The sequence below is a fragment of the Tetrao urogallus genome, assembly GCF_951394365.1.
Source record: "Tetrao urogallus genome assembly, chromosome: 1".
Taxonomy (NCBI): domain Eukaryota; kingdom Metazoa; phylum Chordata; class Aves; order Galliformes; family Phasianidae; genus Tetrao; species Tetrao urogallus.
The window spans coordinates 3,833,361-3,856,026 of NC_136813.1; the positions used below are offsets into that span (position 1 = coordinate 3,833,361).

Sequence of the window (22,666 nt, forward strand, 5' to 3'; positions counted from 1 at the left end):
TGGCTCTGAGGACATGAGTTGTAGGGTGCCGAGCAAAGCAACAGCCTTGGCCTGGGCTCACATGTCTCTGCAAAGCCAGGAAAAAAAAACCAACAAAGTAAATGAGGGAAAAAAAAGATCAGGATTGAGATGTTCTCAGAGTCAGGATACATACATGTCAGAGTGATGAAGATGCTTATTCAGGACCAGGGTTGGCCACCTCCAGCCATAGCCCCAGTGAGAGATGGGCAGTATCTCTGCCTGCAGGAATGGCCCCTGGCTACCATTGGGATGCTGCAGGAAGGGAAGAGGATGCTCAGCTCATCTCCTTGTTCCCTTGAATTTCAAGGACTCTTGCAAATACCAGAGCACAGAGGTTATGTGAATACAAATTACATTAGCATGCCAAGTAGCTCTGTCAGCAGTTTCTCACTGAAGCACTTGGTCCCCTCCGTAGTGGGCATTTCCATCCAAATTTCCCCGTCTTCACTGCTAACAGTCAACTGGGCTCTCCATTGAACTCAGTCTTGTGTAAGAAACAGTGAGAGGGTTGACTCCAGCATTCCCCTTCTTGTCCCACCACGCACAAGCTGTTGCTACTTATTAAACGTTTTAAAATCCCTGCTGCCGAAGTCCTCTAGAGACATTTATCTGCCATAGTCATAAATGACTTGCCAGCATGCTACTCAAAACTGCATTTCCCAGCCAATAAATACAAGCTCCAGAATCAGGAAAAGCAGGGTTTGGCTTGCTCTAATTTTCAGTGGTATGTCACTGGGATACTATAACTACTTTTAAATTCAAATCAGCTTCCTAAAAATTAACTGGTTTTATCAGATACAGCACAGTGGACTGTTAAACACGTAGCCTCATGTACTGAAACACTATACATTTAATGAAGTAATGCCATTAGCAAATGTACAACATGGGTGCATTAAATCCACCTATAGAACAGCTCTACGTATGAGAGAGGATTTATTTTAGCTTTTCTCAATAGAGCAGGAGTTCCTTTCTTGGCTTTTGCTAGGTTTTAACTAAAACCAGGATTTGCACACACACACGAAAACAAACAAGAAGTATCTACTCTCATAAAAAAAAAAAGACTGATTTTTTTTCTTTTTTTATTCCAGTTCAGGAAGGAAGAGAATCATCTTGCAAGTTAATATAATCAGCTCCTTCGCCTCTATAATCTACTTCTGCTCAGCAGGAGCCCCCAAAAAACACTTTTAAGTCCCAAGTGAAACGTGAAAACTACTTGTAACGTCTCTTTTGAGGCACATGATTCAGACGGTCGCTTTCAGAGTTCAGGAATCAGTGTCATCTTCCTTTTCCTTTCTTCTCAGAAAGAGCTCTCCGGCACGCCGTGGGCTCTCTATGTTTTGGGTGGAAGGCTATCTGTCCCTGCCCCAGATCAGAAAGGGTTAGGATGACACAAGTTAGCACAGACACCCATTTCTCACTTCACACCTAAGGACGTACGTTGACGACTCCCCACTTCAAATTCCTCACAAAGGGGAAAAATAAAAAGGACAAGAGACAGTAAATTTCACTGTGATCACACTACGGCAAAATATTCCTTCTGTTCATTGCAAAAAACGTGTGAAGGCCAAATTAAAGGGGAAAAAAAGTTATGTTGCATGAGTTACAGTGCAACTGTATTATTCCTTCTCTTTCTAATTTTCCTCCCCCCCACCTTGTTCAGTTTAGAAAAAGGATTGAGTACAACACAGTCAGGTAAGTGGCCACAAAAGAGTAGCTGTCTTTGGCAAGAAGTCACCGTATCGACCCTCTCTGTCACCTTCTGCCCATTTCACTCTGTCTCATGAAGTGGATGTTGTTGGCGCTGTCTGAGAGTTCTGGGTACTGCTCCACTGAGATCACAAAATAGCCGTCGTAGCCCTGTACCCGGCCTGTGTTTAGCACTTGTTGCTTCTCCCCTTCTGTCCACGAGCGAATCCCCTCCTCCCCATCCCTCAATCTCTGTTGTTCCCGGGCCCAAGCTTGGGCCACGGCGCGCTGCCGGGCCAGCTCCAGGACACGGGCTTTCTCCTCGTCCAAAGTGGTCCCGTAGCGAGTGTTGAGACACAGCGCGCCGTGCTGCAGCTGGATGTCCGTGTAACGTCTAGTCCTTCCACCCAGCACTGTGTTGATCTGGGACACCGTGACGTTGACACCGTTCTCCAGGGTCCTCCGCCCGCCGCTGAGGCCTAGGATGGACAAGTCGCCCTCTGACGGGCCCTGCTTGATGAAGTAGTGCGTGTCCACCCCGTCGATGGTGAAGTGCAAGTTCTCTAGGTAATGGGCATTGTTCAAGATGGCGGCGATCCTCCGCCCGTCCTCGTTGGCAACACTGATGATGTCGGTGGCCACGCGCCCGTCCTTCATGGCAAACTTGACGCCTTTGCCGAAGATAGAGCCTCCGGAGGCAAAGTTCTTGTTCTTCTTGATCTGCTGGCACCCGGCGATGCTGGAGCTGTAGATCCGTTCGAAGCGCTCAAGGGTGACGAAGGCCTTCAGCTGCTTCTGCACTTCACACTGGACCCCTAAAATTGACTGAGAACGGAAAGAAGAGAAAGATGAATTAGGAGGAGATGCCCAAGGACCTGAAGGCACTGCTTAACATGATGGAGAACAGCAGAATCATTTGAATTGGAAAGGACCCTTCAAGGCCACCTAATCCAACTCCCCTGCAATGAGCAGGGACACCCACAGCTCCACCAGTTGCTCAGAGCCCGTCCAGCCTGACTTTGAATGTCTCCAACAATATTTAGTGAAGACCTCCACGTTTGTTTTTTTTTTTCCACCTCGCCTTTTTTTAGATCTTCAATTCTTTGCAGTGGAAAAGAGCTGTTGTCAGGTTATTCCCCCTGATACTCAATGTTTCAATAAATAGAATTGTATTTACACTTACAGACTGAAGGAGGTAAAGGGAAAAATGAGTTTTTGCCTTAATGCTGTGAGGGTCTAGTTTGGACTCCGACAGCTGAGCTATTACTTTGTGCTTCAGTGTTCTCCATCTGTAAATAAGAAATTGTTCCTAGAGAATCTGGGGACCATTATGCTTTATAAAATGCTTTGAGGTTTCTGTGTCAAAGTATCAAAGTATTTGTAACAGCTCCCTCTATCTTAATTTCTCCTTGAGCCACATTTCAGTGCCCTGCGTTGCAGGTATGACACTCAAAGTTGCCACAATCCCTCTGTATCCCATTCTATCTTGGCCAAAGCAGGTTGTTCAAAACTCAAGGAGGACCCTAAATCCAACTATTTCCCACAAACCCTGTACAATGTTCCACACCTTTGTTTGAGATTTGGCTTATACAGAAGAAACACTGCAGGACACGACAGTCTGGATCATTTGTAGTCAGATATAATACAAAGTCACTTTTGCTGTTAGCGTATAATGGAGCAAGCACAGAGCGAGTCAGCAGCTCATCATTACTGCAAAATGTCTCTGGAAATGCTCTCATCAATTCATGGCAGCGCAGTCTTCTTACAGACCCCTGCTCATGAACAATTATTTGCTCAAATTTCATTTCAAAAGCAAGAGGATGCTACAACAAAACTCTCCTGGCACTACCAATGGCTCAGCTCAATAATGTAATGACATCCAGGATTAAAAATAGGCTACAAAGAAAAGTTTGCTGCACTCCAATTATTTTGAGGAAATTTAACATCCATGAAGGGTATTGCCTTAAACAGTCCACAAGCTAAAGGCTCACATCCTTCCCTGGCTGACAGAAGACAATTCAGACAATACAGGCACTGCAGCATGGACATCTTTGCTACGATTTATAAAATGGTGGGGGAAGGGAAATGAACCCTCACTTCCATGGTGGCCATTTCTAGGGAAAGGTTTCAAAGCACAGGGGAAATAAAATTAAGGAATTTAGCATAACTCTCCTGGTGGTTGTGAGCAGTCATAAGGGAACATAGATATACAAGTTCAAGGATGTATTTTGGGTTTATTCAAGTTAAAACATATAAAACCTAAGAGGGACTTCTACTCACAGTGCCAGGAAAGAAGGAGAAATCCCCTCCACTCCCCCTTTCCATTGCTAGCACAATAGCTGGAGAAGCAACAGGAGCTCTTTCTGGTTCTCTCTGTGCTGCCTGTGGGGGATCTCATGCAGCCTACAGAGTGACATAATTAACAGATGGATGGGGAGCCAAGTCGAGCTCCCCCACCAGATGAACGAGAGCTCTAATTATGCAAAAGATGGACATAATTAATGTAGATGTCACCAATGATGGACACGGGACAATGAGCTTTCTAGGCTCCATGAAGCACACTTATAAATAAGCATATATTGCACACCCTTGGTTAGGCATTTCATTTTCAGAGAGGCTTAAAAGGGGATGTATTCTTCTCACATGCTTTTCATAAGGTTTGACTCTAGATGATCCTTGCCCACTGCCCAAGCGTGCCGTATTGCTCCTCCAACTTGCTCAGTAACTTTTACAAACAATGGGAAAAAGCATTTCTCATTGCCCACTTTGAATCACCATTTAGTGTAGGATCCTTCATTCAAGAATGTTAATAATGTCTTCTGCACTTTCTACATCTTGGGGTAATTTATGTGCCACCATCTCTCTATACACATCCCTACGTTTACTGAAAGTGAAAAGGGATCCCTAGAATAAATTGCAGCATCTACTCAGTATTACCCTGGGGAAACATTGAAATCTGGGCAGTGCCAGCCATGGTTTGGACAAGAATGTTATAGTTCAAAATGATATATTCATAAATGACAGGTGCTTGGGCAGCGAGGTCTTGCACTGGCTCTCCTATCATTCACCCTGGTTAATTTTTATCCTGGTTTATGTCATGCTGGTATGATTTCAGACCCCTCCAGCTGCTCTCTCCAAGACATGTCTCCTAACTCTCCAGGTCACTGGCACCTAGCCTCAGGGCCAGGGACTGATCCTAGACTGCTCCTCCTTGGCAGCAGAGACACTCAAAGATGTTACTCTAAAATGTTTGGGATTCTAGTGATGACAAGAACTGTACAGCAAAGTGTAACAGATGATGTCCTAGGGTTTGCTATTAATTCAGGAAGGATTGTAGCCTGGTTGACACATGCTGTGATACAGAAGGTACCACAGCCAGCAGCTGTGACGTGAACTACCTTCATCAAACTCCACAGCCCACTGCGTGGGACTCTCCGGTCTGAGATCTAATTTTTCACTTTTCAATTTTATGTTCAAATATTCTATAGATTTGAATTTAGATCAGCAATGGTCCATTGCAGAAGGAAAGCCAGATTCTGAAAGCCTTTTTCATTTTTTTCCCCTCAACTTATTGACACATTAATAGAACACAGGGCCTTTCCTGTGTCTAATAATAAGATGCCTTTTATTATATGAAATCACACAATTTCCACAGCTCCACTGTTCATCTGGATATCATTTAGAAAGAAAATAAGCAGCACTCACCCCTCTCTTGGCAGGACGTGGAGGTTTAATGGATTACACGTGAGCTAACAGCAATGCACTGTCACTTTCTGCCTAAGGATCCTTAGACAGGACGTAAGGCCAACTGTTTTGTTGGTCCTCTCTGCATCCATCCAGGACACATCTCCTCTGTACAGGAAAAGCATTTTTCCTGTTGCATGTGCAATGGCAGGACTGTTACTGACACTACTGGTGGCTAAGAGATGGAAGGACTGACCAAAGCCACGGAAATCCAGCAGTGTGCCCACTTGGAGGCACTGCAAGTGGCAAGTTTGTAAGGTTGTCTTGATCACTTTTGCTGGCAAAGAAACTGGGCACAGAATCATAGAATGGCTTGGGTTGAAAGGGATCTTAAAGATCACTTATTTCCACCTGCCCTATGGCTGCAGTGGATGTATGGAACTAGCACACATGGTGATACCAACATCCACAGGCCTTAGTCTTGATTTCAGTTCCAGCCCCAAGCAGCTGATCATTGGAACAGTCCTTGGAGCTCCACTGCAGAGTCACCCTAATGGTGGTATCTCATTTTACACACTGCAGGGAGCCCCGCTGGCCCATCACTTGTTGTTTTAAAGTAGTGCAGGTCACCATTCTAGTAGTCATGAGGAAGGCCAGGAGGCTCTGTGACACCCTAAATGGCATCAACAACTGACAATGCCAATCTCTGTTGTTTATAATGGAAGTCTGGACACCAAGTTCACAAGCAGAGACCTAAATTTTGGTGTGGCAAAATCACATCCAAATGGCTTTCCATTGGATACTGGTTACTGGCCTTCTAGTATATGCCCTTTTACATCATGATGTAGTCACTCCCTTAGGGAAGTAGGGGAACAGAGAAAGCAGGAGAACACTCACAACATTGTAATGCTGAACATCATCACTTAATACTCTAATAATAAAACACATCTCCGCTGTGTTGAAAATGAGCACGGGATGACTTTGAAATGACTTTTTAAGTGCATTTCTTTGATAAAGGAATGTATTTGGCAACTTTTTAAAAAGAAAAGCAAACTCATTCAATAGAAGAAAAAAAATACTCAGTTCAGGCAAGCCATGGCATAGCTAGCTGGTATGCTGTGCTGTTAATGTAAAGGGGGTGGAGGCAAACAGATTACATGCAGTTCAAAGAGGCAGTGTATCCCTGACTTTGAAATTACCATTTCTGTTTCATCTTAGAACTCATTTAAATGAACTGGCAGGGAATGGAAACAGAAAATTTCCATCCAAGGCTGCAGTGGTATATAGTATTTTCTAAAGAAATGCCACTGCTTTTAGCTACTATAAAGGAATGTGTCTGTAAAATAGGCATTAAGGAAGAAAGAGTGGAATTCATAGTTACTGTATTTCAATATTTGTTCTTAGATGTGAGTGACAAATAGGCTGGGTTTGTTTTTCCTCACAGCCTCTTTTAATCAGATGTCCTTAGGTGACATTTCACTTTATCTAGTAACAACCCGTTGGAGAGAATGACCTTCATCATTTCTTTGCTGCTGCACAGAGCTCAGGAGAACGGCACATTACAGAGCTCTCTGAATAGCCTCTTGCATTTTCCCTGCACCTCTTGAGGATTCGAAATACCACAGCAAGATCCTATCATCTGTTGTTTTTAAATACCGCCTTCCAGTGCGAGACTGAAAGCTTTAATTTCCCATCAAGGATCCAAGATGTGCAATACATGAATACGTTTCCAAGTTTCTCTGCATCCCCTGCCATTACACACAGAAAGGTGTTTCTCTTACTGCCATATGGATTACAATGCAGAAAAACAGTTCTTCTGAAATAACTGGCCCAAGCTACGATTCTTTTCACTGTCTTTGAGACTTCAACTCTCTTCTCCACATCAGATTGAGTGAAAATTGGCTAAAATGTTGGCAAAATGTAACAAGTGGCTGATGGATAGACATGGAGATGGCCCAAGCCCAGGACAAAGCACAACCCCATGAATGATGAGCACTGGCAGAGCCAATTCCTGAAAAGGGGGAAAATATCCGTGGGAGAGGCCGTACAGAAAGCCCAGCAAAATGCAGAATACCTCCAAAATGCTGCACCATAAGAGATGTGGGAATCTGGTCCTGCAAAGAACAGAACTCTTCCTGGAGGCACAGTGCTCACGGGGTGGAGAGAAGCACAGATAATATGAGATTTTCAAGAACCATGGAGATGTGTCACTGAGGGACATGGCAGCCATGCTGGGGATGGGTTGATGGTTGGAATACGTGATCTTAGAGCTCTTCTCCAACCTTAGTGATTCTGTGATTCTGTGATGTAGCTAACAAGATATGCACTGTTCACCAACATCCCATGTTGCAAACAGAGTTGTTTTGGCTTCAGCAATTACCTGACAGTTCAACAAGACAAAAGGTAAGGGGGTGAAAAAGAAAAAAAAAAAAACCACAAGAAATTGGATTCAGGTGCAGCAGCTCCACAATATGCCAGGGGTCACCCAGCATCCCCTGTGGCCAATAACACCGAATTTGTTCAACAAACAATTTAGTTACAGCCTCGTGGTTGCAGGGAGGGTGGGGGGAAAGTGCTGCACCACAGTGTATTGGATTTTAAATGCCACTGCAGAGCTGCAGGGGTTAGCACGAGGTTTATGACATGCTAAGCTGGTGGAGGCTCAAAGCCAAAATTATCTCTCCCATCTTGCAGCCCTGCAAGGCAAGCACCAAAAATGTTTGGAAGGAGATGCTAAGCCCCTCTGGTTATGCACGCTGAAGAGATACGGTGCAGCCATTTGCAAGGAGCTGGCAGCTTTGCTGTTATGCTCCGGCTATTCAATCCTCTCTGATAAAAGAACCCACTCAATCTGCCAGCTGAGGCTTTGATCAGTGGAGCCAGCGGAGTAACGCACATTTTCTTTGGTCTATCACAAGGGGGGATGTGACCCAGAGAAACTAGGGATCGGAAGAAGCAGAGATGAGAGAGCTGTGGTACGTCATGCAGAGAATATCCCTGGATTTCAAACAGAATGGGCATTGTCCAGTGCCTTGTCCAGGCTACTTTTAAATGATACTTTTAAATGATCTACGGCTTCTTCTAAATGCTCTGGAAAGGCATTCTGCAGTGAGATCAATCTCATTAAATGAAAATATTTCCTAAGCTTCCATTTAACTTTGTTTAATTTTGTCATTTGCCACCTAAGACTTTCAAAAGTTTGAATTTGATTCCACACGCTTCGTAGAATCATAAAGGTTGGAAAAGCCCACTAAGATCCCCAAGTCCAACCCCAGCACATCCCCACCATGCACACAGACCATGTCCCTCAGTGCCATATCCCCTTCCTTTCTGTCACACCTCCAGGGATGGTGACTCCACCAGCTCCCTGGGCAGCCTGTGCCAGTGATGCAGAGAGGACCACTATGAAGGAGCACGGATTGTTTCTGGGGAGTGTGTGGGAGGGCTGGGAGCAAACAGGACTGAAACATCAGTGTTGGATGCATGGGTATGTTTAGGAGAAAATGGATCATAAGTTCAAGTATTATATGTGAATGAGTTCATTTTATACAAATGTATGTCTACAATATGCTGGGTGTGACAGAAAAGAAGGGAATTCTGCTCTACAGCATTTTAGAGCCACTTGCTATCACAGCATGATCCTGCAGCTGTAGTCTAAAATACAAATGCTCGTGTTTTGTTGCTGTCATAACACAGGAGAAGAATATGGAACAACCTGCAACAGTTAAATTCCACTTTCAGTACTGTGAATGTAAAGTGACTCATCTGGAAGCACAACAGTGGTAGAAAGCCCCTATCCACCAAGCAGGTGCTTACACATTGCTCACTGCAGCTTCTTGGCTTACAGACCCAAAGGGGACAGGGAGACTTCTCTCTTTATTGTTCATTCAGGCAGATTCACCTAAAATGGGTGGCTGGAAGGGAGGGCTCCTTGGTTTTATTTCCAGCTTCTGTATGAACAAGTGTCAGACTTCATCTCAAGCTGCCCATTAAATTACCTGGTTATTCAGTAAGCTTAACAGTAATACTGAAATGATATAATAATAACAATATTATTTCTATTAATCTCTGTATGTGTTATTATGCACTGTACATAATAATTTACAGGCAATCTTTTGTGCAGCTTTTGAAGGAGTGCTCCCTGTTTGCCTTCTCCTGCACAGCTTTGCCTGGGGAGATACTGTGTCACAGCAATGAGGGGGAGAAATCCTGAAGCTCTTTCTCATTTCAGAAATCATCTCTGTTAGCACTTCACTGTTTAATCTAAAGAAGAGAGGAACAAAAAGGAGTCTGAGCTCCAAAACACAGCTGAGCTCCTGTGGCGTCAAGGTTTTCAAGCATCAACTCAGCCAGGGTATCAAAAGGCATAGATCCTTCTGTCCCCTTCTATTATAAAGTGATATGTCTTAATTTCCAGGAGTTGGACTCGATGATCCTCATGGGTCCCTTCCAGTCCAGGATATTCTATGATTCTGTGATTAATTTAAATCTCTCTTACTGATCCACGAGGGTGGATGGTGACAGGACAAGGGCGAGTGGATTCAAACTGAGACAGGAGAGGTTTAGGTTGGATATTGGGAGGAAGTTTTTCACCCAGAGAGTGGTGAGGCAGCGGAACAGGTTGCCCAAGGAGGTTGTGGATGCCCCATCCCTGGAGGCATTCAAGGCCAGGCTGGATGTGGCTCTGGGCAGCCTGGTCTGGTGGCTGGCAACCCTGCATATAGTAGGGGGTTGGAAATGGATGAGCATTGTGGTCCTTTTCAACCCAGGCCACTCTATGATTCTATGATTCTATGACTGAAGCTGGTTTATTTTAGTCTGTCTTTCCTGCAACTCGCTCAGTACCAAGGCTGGGTTGACACGTGACCATTCAATTAATTCACAGTATCTCATTTGTACCTCTGAGTGATACCTCGGGGCTGGGGAAACGTGACACTGTATTTCACTTACTGATTTAATAATATCTGTAAAGGACCTCAAGGATCCGCTGCAGACAGTGAGATTTCAGTGAACTCTTAGGTAAAGAACCCGGGAAGGCAGCTGGGATAATTTCCACTTGTTACCATTATCATTTTATTAGCAGAGATGTTAAAAAGCATATTCTGATCTCCCCAAATTGATGCCTCACAGCTCTCATGATGTTCGAATACACAGCAACAGCAAGCTGGAATCTGTATCCTAAAGAGAACTCAGACTGCAGAGATAAAATACCCCCGGAATAAAATCAAGTGAGGAGAGGAGAGAGCATCCTGAGAGGGAAATGATTTTTTTCAAGGTGATACAACAGATAAGCAGTAGGTCTGGGAGTAACCAGGGCTCTCAGACCCTGACCCAGTGTGCTAGCCTTTAACAGTGCCACCTCCATCTTTCAGCTGAATAACTCCCAATAGAAAGAGAAGGAGAAATGATTGGGCTGTAAAAGCTTTTTCTTGCCAATTTTGTCATTGAATTTTGTGCCAGCAACTGCCAAAATGGCTTGTGATTCAGGCCTGTTTTTAAAAGCATGGCCCACTGGTTTGGGATTAAATCCAGATAGGTAAAATGAAAGTTAACTATTAGCTAAAACTTCTTTCTGGGAAGACCCACTGCAGTGCAGAAAAATTTGCTAGGGAATTACTGGGACTTGTTCTTTTAAGATATTTTGAACCAGACTGAAAACTGCTACTATTGCTACTACTAATAACTGTAGAAAATGATTCTGTGAAAATATTTGCTTTTATCTGTCTCCAATAATTCATGGTGCAAAAGCCTTGACCTTTGTTAGCACTATGTGATAGGATAAAAAAAACAGAAATGCATTATTTCATTGAGTGATTACCAGACTGTATCGCAGGAAAAAGACACAGTGGCACTAAAGAACTTATAATCATCAAATCACAGAATGGTTTGAGTTGGAAGGGACACTTAAAGGTCATCCAGTACAACTTGCCTGCAATGAACACGATTATTCAGTGAGATTTCATTACTGTAATGGAGAGAGACAAGCTGCCTTGGATCAACTCACTCTTAATATGGGAGAACAGGCTGATAGAGGTGTTTTTTTTTACAATGATTGCAACTGTGTACTTTGCTGATAAGGGTGTGAAATACAATATGTAGTTGTATGAATCACCTTGCTGTTGTCCCATTCTTGGGTTTTCATCTGCGTGTGGATAAGCTCATATGATGGCTCCATGGCATCCATGTCTGGCTTGGGGTATCCGGGGATGACGTTGTGTAGCTGGAACCCGAAGGTGAGTAGCCAACTGTTGACATCTGGTAGGGAAGAGAAGCACAAATTAGATTATCTGATCGCTCGAGAAGGGTTGCTCAGGAGAGCAACCTCCTTCTGGGGAGGAATAATTCCATGCACCAGTACAGGTTGGGGGATGACCTGCTGGAGGGGAGCTCTGCGGAAAGGGACCTGGGTGTCCTGGTGGATGACAGGTTGGCCATGAGCCAGCAGTGTGCCCTTGTAGCCAAAAAGGCCAATGGCTTACTGGGGTGCATTAAAAAGAGCGTGTCCAGCAGGTCAAAGGAGGTGATCCTCCCCCTCTACTCTGCCCTGGTGAGGCCTCATCTGGAGTACTGCGTCCAGTTCTGGGCTCCCCAGTACAAAAAAGACAAGGATCTCTTGGAAAGAGTCCAGCGGAGGGCCACGAAGATGGTGAAGGGCCTGGAGCATCTCTCCTATGAGGAAAGGCTGAGTGAACTGGGTCTGTTCAGCCTTGAGAAGAGAAGACTGAGAGGAGACCTGATCCAGGTCTATAAATATCTAAGGTGTGGGGGGCAGAATGGCGAGGCCAGACTGTTTTCAGTGGTGAGTGGAGACAGGACAAGGGGAAACGGCTGGAAACTGCAGCATAGGAAGTTCCGCACAAACATGCGCAAGAACTTCTTTACAGTGAGGTGACGGAGCACTGGAACAGGCTGCCCAGGGAGGTGGTGGAGTCTCCTTCTCTGGAGATGTTCAAGACCTGCCTGGATGCCTACCTGTGCGACCTGCTGTAGGGAACCTGCTTTGGCAGGGGGGTTGGACTCGATGATCTCTGGAGGTCCCTTCCAACCCCTACAATTCGGTGATTCTGTGATTCTGTGAGATGGATACAAATGAGGACCCTGGCACATGGCACTGCAGCAGTCAAGCCAAAACGATGGGTGTCTATTTTATGTAACAGCTGTATGCTGTGGTCCTACACAAAAGAGGGATCACTGGCACTAAAGGGGACATGATGGAAAACCAAGTGATATGGGACACTGAGAATTAGAACAGTAGAAACACAGAGCCATTAAGATTGGAAAAGCCCTCTAAGATCATTTAGTCCAGCTGTCACTCCATTCCCACCATGCCCACATGGTTCTTAACATCTCTTGGGACGCTGACTCCCCCATCTCCCTGAGTAGCCCATTCCAATGCATCACCACTCCTGAGAATGCTTCCTAATATCCAACCTGAATATACTCCATTAGACATGGAGTGTATTTACTTGACAGGAGACTAGAAAATCTGTCCTGATTTTCAGTTGCACAGCTATTAGGAATAGCAGCTTGATGTTGACCTGCTGGAGGAAATAATGATGAGGCTGGCCAACTCCTTGATAAGCACTGCTTCCCCCTTAACTTCAGAGCATTTAATGATCTCAACTTGTTTGCCTTCACTGGACTTCAGAGAAGGACACACCTGCTACAATCCCCAAGCAAGTTGGTGTGCTTTTGGCACGCAAATAGCAATTGCAAGAAGAAGAGAGGTATGGAGGTAAAGTTTAATATCAGCTCCCAGGGGTCCTACATGTTTTGTTACTGGGATGATGCTAGTGATTGCTCTGTTCCAAGCTGGAGTGCAAGGGGCTTGTTTTTCATTTTGCTAAGCTGAATAAACATTGCTGAAAAGAGTCTGTAAAAGGGATCAAATTAAAGAATCAAATATGCATCTTTGAATATTTTTTCTTTGTTCCCCCCTGAGCCTAAATGAATGTTTTGAAGAGCTGGTCGGAAAAGAAATTATGGATGCAAATGGCAAATAAGGCACTTCCAGATGACTGGAGAACCAGGAGCCAAGCAATCACACTATCTGTTGCTTGTTTTCTTACAGGCCAAAATGTTTGGGGTTGGGCAGATGTCCAAAAAGCCCTTGCAACAATCCATGTGGAAAGAGGAGGATCTCTGTAATAAAAACACTTCTGTTCACTCTCTGTACAGATTGTTTTTGGAGTGTTTTTGAAACAGAGGGGTTGGGGGGAGGGAAAGAAATTAAAGCCCTTGTTTGATTATTTTTTCGCTTAGCACTAAGCCAGCCTGCTTCCAACCCCTTCTCATGTGAAACGAAGACCTTTGATGTCCATATTGCAGACCAGGTGGTCAGGAGAACAAAGTAAAACTGTGAAGGTCGGTATTGGTGCAGGAATCATTTTCCGAGCACTTCACAAATGTTAAAAAGGACACAGAACAGGGATGTTGAGCAGCAGAAGAATACGTAGCATGTCTGGAAGGGCTCAAGACAGGGTTTTTTTGATACTCCTCAGAAAACTGACTTTCAAAACATTTGCAAATAGGAGCATGTTCTTTTTGGGAAGAGGTGTCGGAATGCCCAGAACAAAAATAAAAACCAAAACAAAAAAACCGCCATAGCAGGAAGGTGTGGAGCTGAGAAAACAGAGGGTAAAATATTAATTTGCCAAGAAGCAGTGACAACTTTTTTGACAGAAAAGTACATTTCACATCACATAGTATTTTTCAGCTACAGTAACCCTGCCAACACATTTCACAGTAAATTCATTTGAGGGCAAAGAAAAAGAGTGCTTAATGCAGACACAAGTAATGGAAATGTCAGTTCAATCCATCAGGATTGCTGAAACTGGCAGTAAAGCTCTGTGCCATGAAGTGTACAATCACTAAAATACTCATGTTTAACAATGGGCCTCTCAAAACGTAAATACCTGCTTCTCCTGCTCTCCCCTCCACTCGCCTCCCATTTGTACCCACGGGCTCAGAAACCGCACATTTGGAGAGCAAAGCACGTGGTGTTTGGCTGTGCCTTGGGAGCTGAGCTTCCCTATGGACAGTGGCACAGAGAGCAGCTTCCCGTGCCCCAGTCAGGTGTGGCCGTGATGCCCAGGACACAGCCATCGCTGCTCCTGTCCATTGGGAGCCTGAGAGCTTCAGCAGAAAGAATCATTCCTGTTGGAAAGATCAGCGAGATCATCCGAGCCAACCTAAGAGAAATGGCAGACAGCAGCCAAGCAACACGGCGCTCATCCCAAGTCTTGACCCGTTTGTTCCACGCTGACGAGGGAGGAGAAACTTAAAACATGTATTCGGGCTCTGAATTCCTTAAAGACTGAAAAAAGAGAACTTTTAAGATGATGGAAAAAATTATTTTCTGGTTTTTTTTGAAGTATTAATGACTTGGATTTGAGCGTCTTGCTGTTATCATCAGAGCTGGGTGGGAAACTGCCTGTTCCGAGAGAGCATTTGAAATGTTGTCCTGTCTGAACGACAGCAGGAAAATAAAATATGCCATGCAGTGACTGTTCAAATACTAGAGTAGTTCAAGACAAGAATTTCATATTGAGACATTTCATTTGGATTTTGACTCCTTTTTCTATCCTAGTTTCCTACACCAAGAAGGTTTGGAAAGGCTGAAAACCCAAACAGAATTTTTCTTTCAGATTATTTTGGAATTTGTCATTTAGGCAATTTCAAGAGCTGTGAGAAACATTTCTGCTGAGAAATCTCTCAAGCTCAACTCTCTCTCATCAACAAATTCCATTTTGACAAACGAGCTTTTTCTTGATAGGAAAAATATATCAAAGTTTAATTATGCCACATATAATTATCAATGAGGCCGACACAACAGCATTTTAGTTTGCATCTTTTGGCATATTTTGCTTTCTTCGTGGCATTATCTTCCTAGCTCTGGAGAAAACAGCATTTTGTTTAAAAAAATATCAATCTATTCCTTATGATTACTGCAGAAGAACCTGAAAGCATGGATGCTGATGGCCAGAAAAACACACTGAATAAAACACAGGCTTTTTATTTTGTAGTATTTTTTTCTTTTTTTTTGCTATTAAGCCAATATCATAACTTAGGGAAATACAAATATTCTTGTTGCATATGGAAAAGTTGTGATAGACGCAGCAGGATCATCTAACAATAACTCTGTCTCCTTAAGAGCTATACACATTTGATTTGTGACTGTCACCTTGTTTTCCGATGGGGAATGTATGGAAAAAGAAGCCCAAGCAAAATAGTTTCCTTAAACATTACCGCAGTGTCGCAGAAAGTATGAGTATAGGATGGACATTTAACCTACAGAATGATTTTCTGTATAAAAAACATGCCTAGAGTTCATATTCGTGCCATTTTATGAAGTCCCTGGGGAAGCAGCTCAGAGGTTATGTCAAGCTGTTGGGTTGGCGTGCCCTAAGATCTGGCCTTAAAGTCTAAACCACCCGTTTTTTATTGACTTTTAACAGAAAATGTTAATTCCACGGGGCAGATTAGCTTTGAACTACATGGTTACTGCTGTGTGCTCTGAAATGGAGGACTATAAAAAAAGGTTTAAGTCGCCACTGCCATTCTGCTAAAACAAATCTGCATGCCATTTGTTTAGTTGTAAATAAATCTCTAGGCAGAACTGTGTAAACAGAGCCGCCCCTCTACAAAGAGTGAGGTTATCAGGATATTAATTGGAAGCTAAACTTGGGATATCTGAGGGAACAAACAACTGAAAGCAATGTAAAGATACTAAACACCAAGAAAGAGAAAAGGAAACAGATTTGGGAATTACAATCTCTGTTTACGCTAATGAATTAAACATGCCCTCAACCACTCTCTGACGCAGGGGTCAACTGGCAAAGAAAAGCTTGTGTCCATTATGCTGAACACTGGAAAACCTCATGGTGACAGGGATGCAAGAGAGAATCCTATTCACCAATGGTAAGCTGGAGAACAGTTTGTGATTACCTTAATTAATTCAAATGTCTTACCTGTCATGTAGCATTTGATATCCTGAGAGTTGCTAATGGGATTATTGTTTTTAAACATATACAGGTTGAAAGGCATGATGTTATTGCTACTCAGGTGCTTCCACATGTCGTGGTCTGGACTTGTCCACCGACCTGCCAGCACATCATAGTCTCTCCGTCCCATGTGGATGAGCTTTGTGAGGGGATCATACAGTCCTCCATGGTAGCCTATGATGATCTGGAAGTTGGGATTGGTGTCCATATAGATCTCCCCATATGCTGTGTATAGTATTTGCTTAATCATTAAGCCAGTCCCGCTGAAGACAGCCAGAGGAGTGCCAATGTTATCACAGGCTATGTAAAATTCATCGCCACTGCTGAGCTCCATTGCAAACAGGTGGCCTTGGAGATCATAGTACAAGGAGGTGATCTCTGAGCTCGAGTGGTTGTACAGATGGGTGACCTTGGTTGGGTTGGTCAGGTCTGCATAGAAGAACTGCAAATGATGGCCATGGCTGGTTTTGCTAGAGACTCTCCTTCCTAGGCCGTCATAGCGGTACTTCACACTCCAGCCACTGGCTTTGTTGTAAGCTTTGATGAGCAGACCAGCTGAGTTGTACTCAAAAACGTCATTGCCTCTTTGCTTCAGGAAGCCATCTTCATCCATTTTGTACTGCACATCCCCCAGTCTAGTAATCCTATCCCTGAGGTCGTATCTGAGTGGAGTAAGGCGGGCACTATTCCCTGGACTCAGCAAATGGAGGTTTCCATTTAGGTCATAGCTGTAACGCCACAGTGGTTTGTCATTGATAGATACCGTCTGCAACTGGCCATCAGCATCATACTCGTATGAGTACCTAGTTGTGTTTGCATAAGGTCCAACCTTTAGCTCTTTCTTAACAACTCTCCCCATGTTGTCATACTGCACAGTCATCCAGTACATGAGTGACCGGAATATTTCGTACTGGACCTCCTTCATCCTGCCATAGGCATCAAAATGTTTAGTGTGAGTCATGACAGCAGTGGTGATAATCTGATTGATGTCGTAGTAAATCACTCCAAATTTACCAAATTGCTCAGTTTTGCCTGACACATCATCGTACCTGTAGAGATCGATGGGTAAAGGTGTCTCATTGATGACTGCTTGCATGCTGGTCACCCGAAAACTGTTGTCATAATTATAGTCAAAACGTGCATTCACCATGCCTTCCTCAGTGAAGCGGAAAATCTGTCGATCAATGAGGGGTCCTATCTGCCTGTATCTGATGGTACATGTGAACCCTTCGTTCTGCAAGTTTATTGTCTTCAGCATGCCAGCAGTTTCATCGTAGGTGAAACTGATCTTTGTGGTGTCGTAGAGCATTTCAGCCAGCTTGGACAACTTTCCGTACTTGTAGATGACACGTCTCCCCGTGCCCAAGTACAGTGTGTGGAGGAGCTGCTCATCCTCTGTGAAATCCTGAATAACGGAGGCGTTGCCTTCTGGGGGTCGGTAGATGTTCCTGTAGTAACCAATGGAACGGATGGTTTCTAAAGTCTGACGGGCGACGTTGGGCATGGTCACTGATGACAACCGGTCATTCTTATCGAACTCAAAGATGTACTGTCTCTGGCTGTGAAGGAGCAGCACCATGGACTAGGTGGGAAGGAGAAAGGAATATATTATAATACTGGTTTTCAGGCAAAATCTATCTGAATTCCAAAGAAATCTGCAAATTTCTCCAATTCAGAGAATAGGGCGAGTGAGATAAATCCATGTACCTACAGGACGAAACAGTGTGTGACAGTAAGCAGCTGCATGGCCCACCAAGCAGAGTGGACTCCAGGCAGAAGCAGCTATTGCAGTGAGGAAGGTCTAAGTTTAAAATTCTCTTCTGTTCAGATCAATACCATGTAGCTGTCTCTCGGCTCAATTTCTCCATGTCATTAGCTTTTACAAACTAACTAAAAAAACTGGTAGAGAGACTCAAGCAATGCTTGGAGAAGTACCATCCTGACATGTTCCAATGGCCAAATAACTCATTGTGTCTGCATATCTGTGGCAGGGAAGTTGGAACCTGATGATCCTTGGGGTTCCATCCAACCCAAGCCATTCAATGATCCTATGGTTCTATGGTTTCCTATTACTCACTTACCAAACGTCTGCTCCTGTTCTTATTTCTTAGAGGCTTTTTTTTTTTCCCCACATAACGATCTACATGGATTGCATAATCAAGGTGCAAATCAACACCTCCTGCTTTTTAAAAGCTACGTTACTATAGTTTCCTAAACTGATGTAGAGATAAGCTTTATATAAAACTAATGGATAAAAATATCAGCCCCAGCTATGCAGTAAGTGGATCTAAGGGACACGGAGTAGTGTAACAATGAATAATAATACCAAAAGAAATTAAGTCCCATGCCAATCTGCAAGTGCAGTCTACAGAAAACCCTGCAAAGTGTTTACAATGGTCTGGCTGAATTTGTGCCTGGTGCTTTTCATAACATGTAATTCTTATGAAGTAGGAATGAGCTACCCAAAGAAGTGAGAATGTCAGACTGTGTGAGTTGTTTTCTCATGGAAAATCCTACTGGAAGTCCCTACTGTTTACTCCTCTGACTTCACCTAAAGATACTTTATATTACAGTTAGCTCAGAAAAAGAAAGCTGTGCCTAAAAATCAAATGCCAAAGCTCTACAGGATTTACAGGATTAAGACATGCTCTCAGTGTGACTGGGAAAGAATACTGCCCTCAGGAGTATTTTTCACACTATTTTCAACTGATCTTTGGTAGTTTGGCACTGAAGTTCCTATGTATATCATTGTGTAGGCAGAATATATGGAAGAGTATTGTACCATAACGCCCAGTGCTTAGCAAATGTGAAGCAGCACAGCTGCAATTAAAGGACTGAAGCCCATTTCCACCAAAAGCACCACCAGTGAATGGTAGGAAGACTCTCACCTTCTCCAGATAAGTGTAACTCCATGATTTGCCATCAGCAAAGATCCTGGATGTAATTCTGCCAGACTGATCGTACTCCATCCTTTCTGACATCGTGCCCCTCTGAATGCCTGCAATGTGTCCTCCAGGGGAATAGGTCACATTGACCCCGTTGAGTCTGCTGCTGGGCGACCAGAGGCTGGGCCTCCCTGCCTGGTCATAGAGGATGCGGAGTGTGAACTTGCGGTGGTCATCATAGATTTTCTCTGTTCTCGTCACACGATCGAAGTCAAGGGACAGCAGGTTTCTGTTGTGAACCTACAGGAGGGAGATAGAGAATTAGGAAGCGGGAAATTCAGTTACAAAGACTGCTCTTCTTTCACCAAACACCTCTTTAGATCACACTGTAGACTATCCAAGTGTCCATTGCCTCTGGATAACGTTTTCAAGGCCAAGTGTTGGTGTAACAATTCTTGACTTTAGTGAGGACAGAAGCAGAAGAACTTTGGAAACATCACCACGGTGAATGAATATTGCCCGTATCCCAAACCTAGGCTTAGGACTGATACAGCAGATGTGGTATAGACCTACAGAGTATGTAATGATAAATTGCTGCAAGGAATATTTGCAAAATACTCCGCTAGTTAAATAATCGAATCATGGAATCATAGAATCACCAAGGTTGGAAAAGACCTCTAAGATCATCCCTTCAACCATCCATCTATCACCAATAATTCCCATGCCCTTAGTACAGCAGTCTGGGATTATACAAATTTTGCTTTCATGGACATAAAAAAAAAAACAAAACAACAGAAAAAGTGAATGTTGTGTCACTATAGTTGAAAGTTGAGCTTTTCTTTGACTTCACTGCATGTACTGGAGGTGAAGCCTTCCACTTGAGATGAAATATGGAGGCTTTGAGCACAGCAGATGTTACACAAAGCAGCAATAGCTGGAGTTTTAGTTTCATTGTCCTGGGGTTATTCTGTGTAGCATAATTATACTTCTGTTACCTCCACTGCCTTTGCATCTCCAAAGATCAAAGGTATCTACTTCAAAGGCAGGAGAAGGAATACATTTTGATTCAGGGATTGTAGTGCACAGCATTACAAAAAGGACCTGATAATACAACTCATGTTTAGCTGCATGTGCAAGACTTATAAAACCACATCACTGCAGCAGTACAATATTGCACAAGGATGAAAACCCCACATTCCCAGTACGAGCTTGCCAGTGAAGACAGCTGCTTCTCCATCCCACCACTTTTGAACTTTTTTTCAGCTGATGAACCTCTTTTTTTTTTTTTGCAGAAAGGTGCAGAATTTTCTTGGGTGAACTGCAAATTCCAACAGATGAATTTTTTCAGTTCCCTTTACTTCTTTTTTTTTTTTTTTTTCTGTTTCCTTCAGCTGTTGCCAATAAATCAGAGTTTTTAGGTCGCTTCAGGGTGTCCAGGCTGCAAGTGAAAATATCTTATCCTGCTCTAGGTAAAAGCAACACTCCCGACCCCAACACAGCCCTCAGCCCTGGTGCAGCTTTGATCCTGGCTATTACTTGAGGGTGTATGTTGAATTCCCACTATACTTTGAGGGATGTGGGAGTATCTAAGAGCTCAGCAGGAACAGAAAGGATGTGGTAGAGCCAATGGACAAGTGGTGTGCTGAATTCCATGTGAGACCTGGAGGAAGGTGAGAGGGAAAGGCAGGAGCACTGTATGATTTCAGTGCTGAAACCTGAGGAATGGGCACACTGCACAGTCAGATGTCAAAAGGAGTCTCGGAAGTGGAGGAGGGAAGAGGCAAAACCATGGATGGAAGAGGCAAAATCATGGATGAGGCCAACTGAGGCAGAAGGAATCTGTGCTGTAACATTCGAGTAAACATGATGTAAGAGGGAGCAACTGAAAAATTACTTTCAGTTCATGAATAACAGCGATAGAACAGTGGTATGCCTTGAGAAAAGAGGGTATGTGGAAAGGTAGATAATGCTCCAATTAAATGTGCTGCAGTTTTTAAAAAAGAATGCAAATGGTAGCGGGAGAAAGGAAATCAGCCAAAAGCCCTTTATAAGAGGCAAGCTGGGAAATAATTAAAAAGGTATCAAAACTCTAAGTACAGATGCACATGTGTAAGCAACAGAGCAATTTGCTATCTCATAGGGGCTTGCTGCTGTAGATACAGAAACAGAAGTGGCAATTGCTTGGGAAAAAAAAAAAAAAAGAGAGAAGAAAAGCAGTAAGGAATAACATCTCTGCCTTCCAGCTATTCACAGAACAGCTCCAGCGCAGCATCTGCAGCTCCTTCTGCTCCTGGTCCATGCCAAGGGAGCTGGAAAGAACTCTTGCAGGGCTGGGCAGAGATCCGGGCTGGAAGCGGCCTCCCTGATCCTTCTGCCAGCAGCAGCGCCATGCACTGACTGGAAGAATCAAGTAACAGTGGTCCTGAGTGGAGCCAGGAGTTGGACTCAATGATCCTTATGGGTCCCTTCCAACTCAGGATGTCCTATGATTCAATGATAGTGGGTCCCAGGGTAAATCTTAAAGTCAGCTCAAACCTCTGTATCCCATTACGGTTGCTGTATGTCATCCCACCCTCCCCGCTCTCTGGCAAGGGATTTCTGCAGGGCTAGTTGGAACCAGTCTCCTTTTTGGGGATTTTTTTTTTTTTTTTTTTAAGATTTATTTTCTCCTGTTCTCCCAACACCACTTTTCCAATGCAGTGCCAACAGCCACCCCTCAGGGTGATGGGCAAAGTGAACCCGACACTACCAGATAGCCTCTGAACAGGGGCTAAATCTTTTCATCCTTGTTCAAGGGCACGCCTTGAACAGAAGTGAATTTCCTGCAGGAGCTCTGACAAGGCTGCAGGCTTCAGTTCAACAAGTATATTTTATGGTGAGCAGCTAAATAAGGTGCCATCCTATAGCCCAGAGTCCTCATACTGAAAAGAGCTCTTAAAAGCTTCTGCAAAAAGCTTTTGCCCCTTCAGAGTATTTGATAAAGCCTGCTATCAGCACAGGATTGAGAGAGAGTAAATATTAACCCATAGTGCACTTGACCTCCCTCTGTAGTGGGTAACCCCAAACTTACATTCTATAGCACTTCCATTTGACCTCTTGGTTTGCTCTGGAAAATCAGGAACACAAACGTGCCCACATCTCTGATCTCTCCAATGTTTCCTACAGAGCTCCTTCAGCTTAAATAATAATTAAACAGCATGCATTGATCTCCCTGGGTGCACACAAGCACAACGGGGCAAGATTTCTCATAAAAAGGCAGTGATAACCTTCAGCAGAAGAGTGCAAACAGTACTTCAGCAATGAGAACTCCAGGAGCCAATAACATCCACGTGGTAAATGGTTGCCTACAAAGCAATTTCCTCAGAGAACTGCTATAAAATTATTGGG

The 22,666-nt window shown here is 43.8% G+C and overlaps 1 protein-coding gene across 1 annotated transcript in view; it reads right to left on the reverse strand.

Moving 5' to 3' along the window:
* Nucleotides 1–1,773: 1,773 nt before the first annotated feature.
* TENM4 (teneurin transmembrane protein 4) overlaps nucleotides 1,774–22,666 on the reverse strand; it is a gene marked incomplete at both ends in the record, with an annotated part of 343,507 nt that continues 322,614 nt past the window's right edge. The window contains 4 exon segments of the mRNA XM_079539492.1: nucleotides 1,774–2,532; nucleotides 11,504–11,646; nucleotides 16,362–17,976; nucleotides 19,283–19,579. Of these exon segments, the coding sequence (XP_079395618.1) occupies nucleotides 1,774–2,532; nucleotides 11,504–11,646; nucleotides 16,362–17,976; nucleotides 19,283–19,579 (2,814 nt within the window).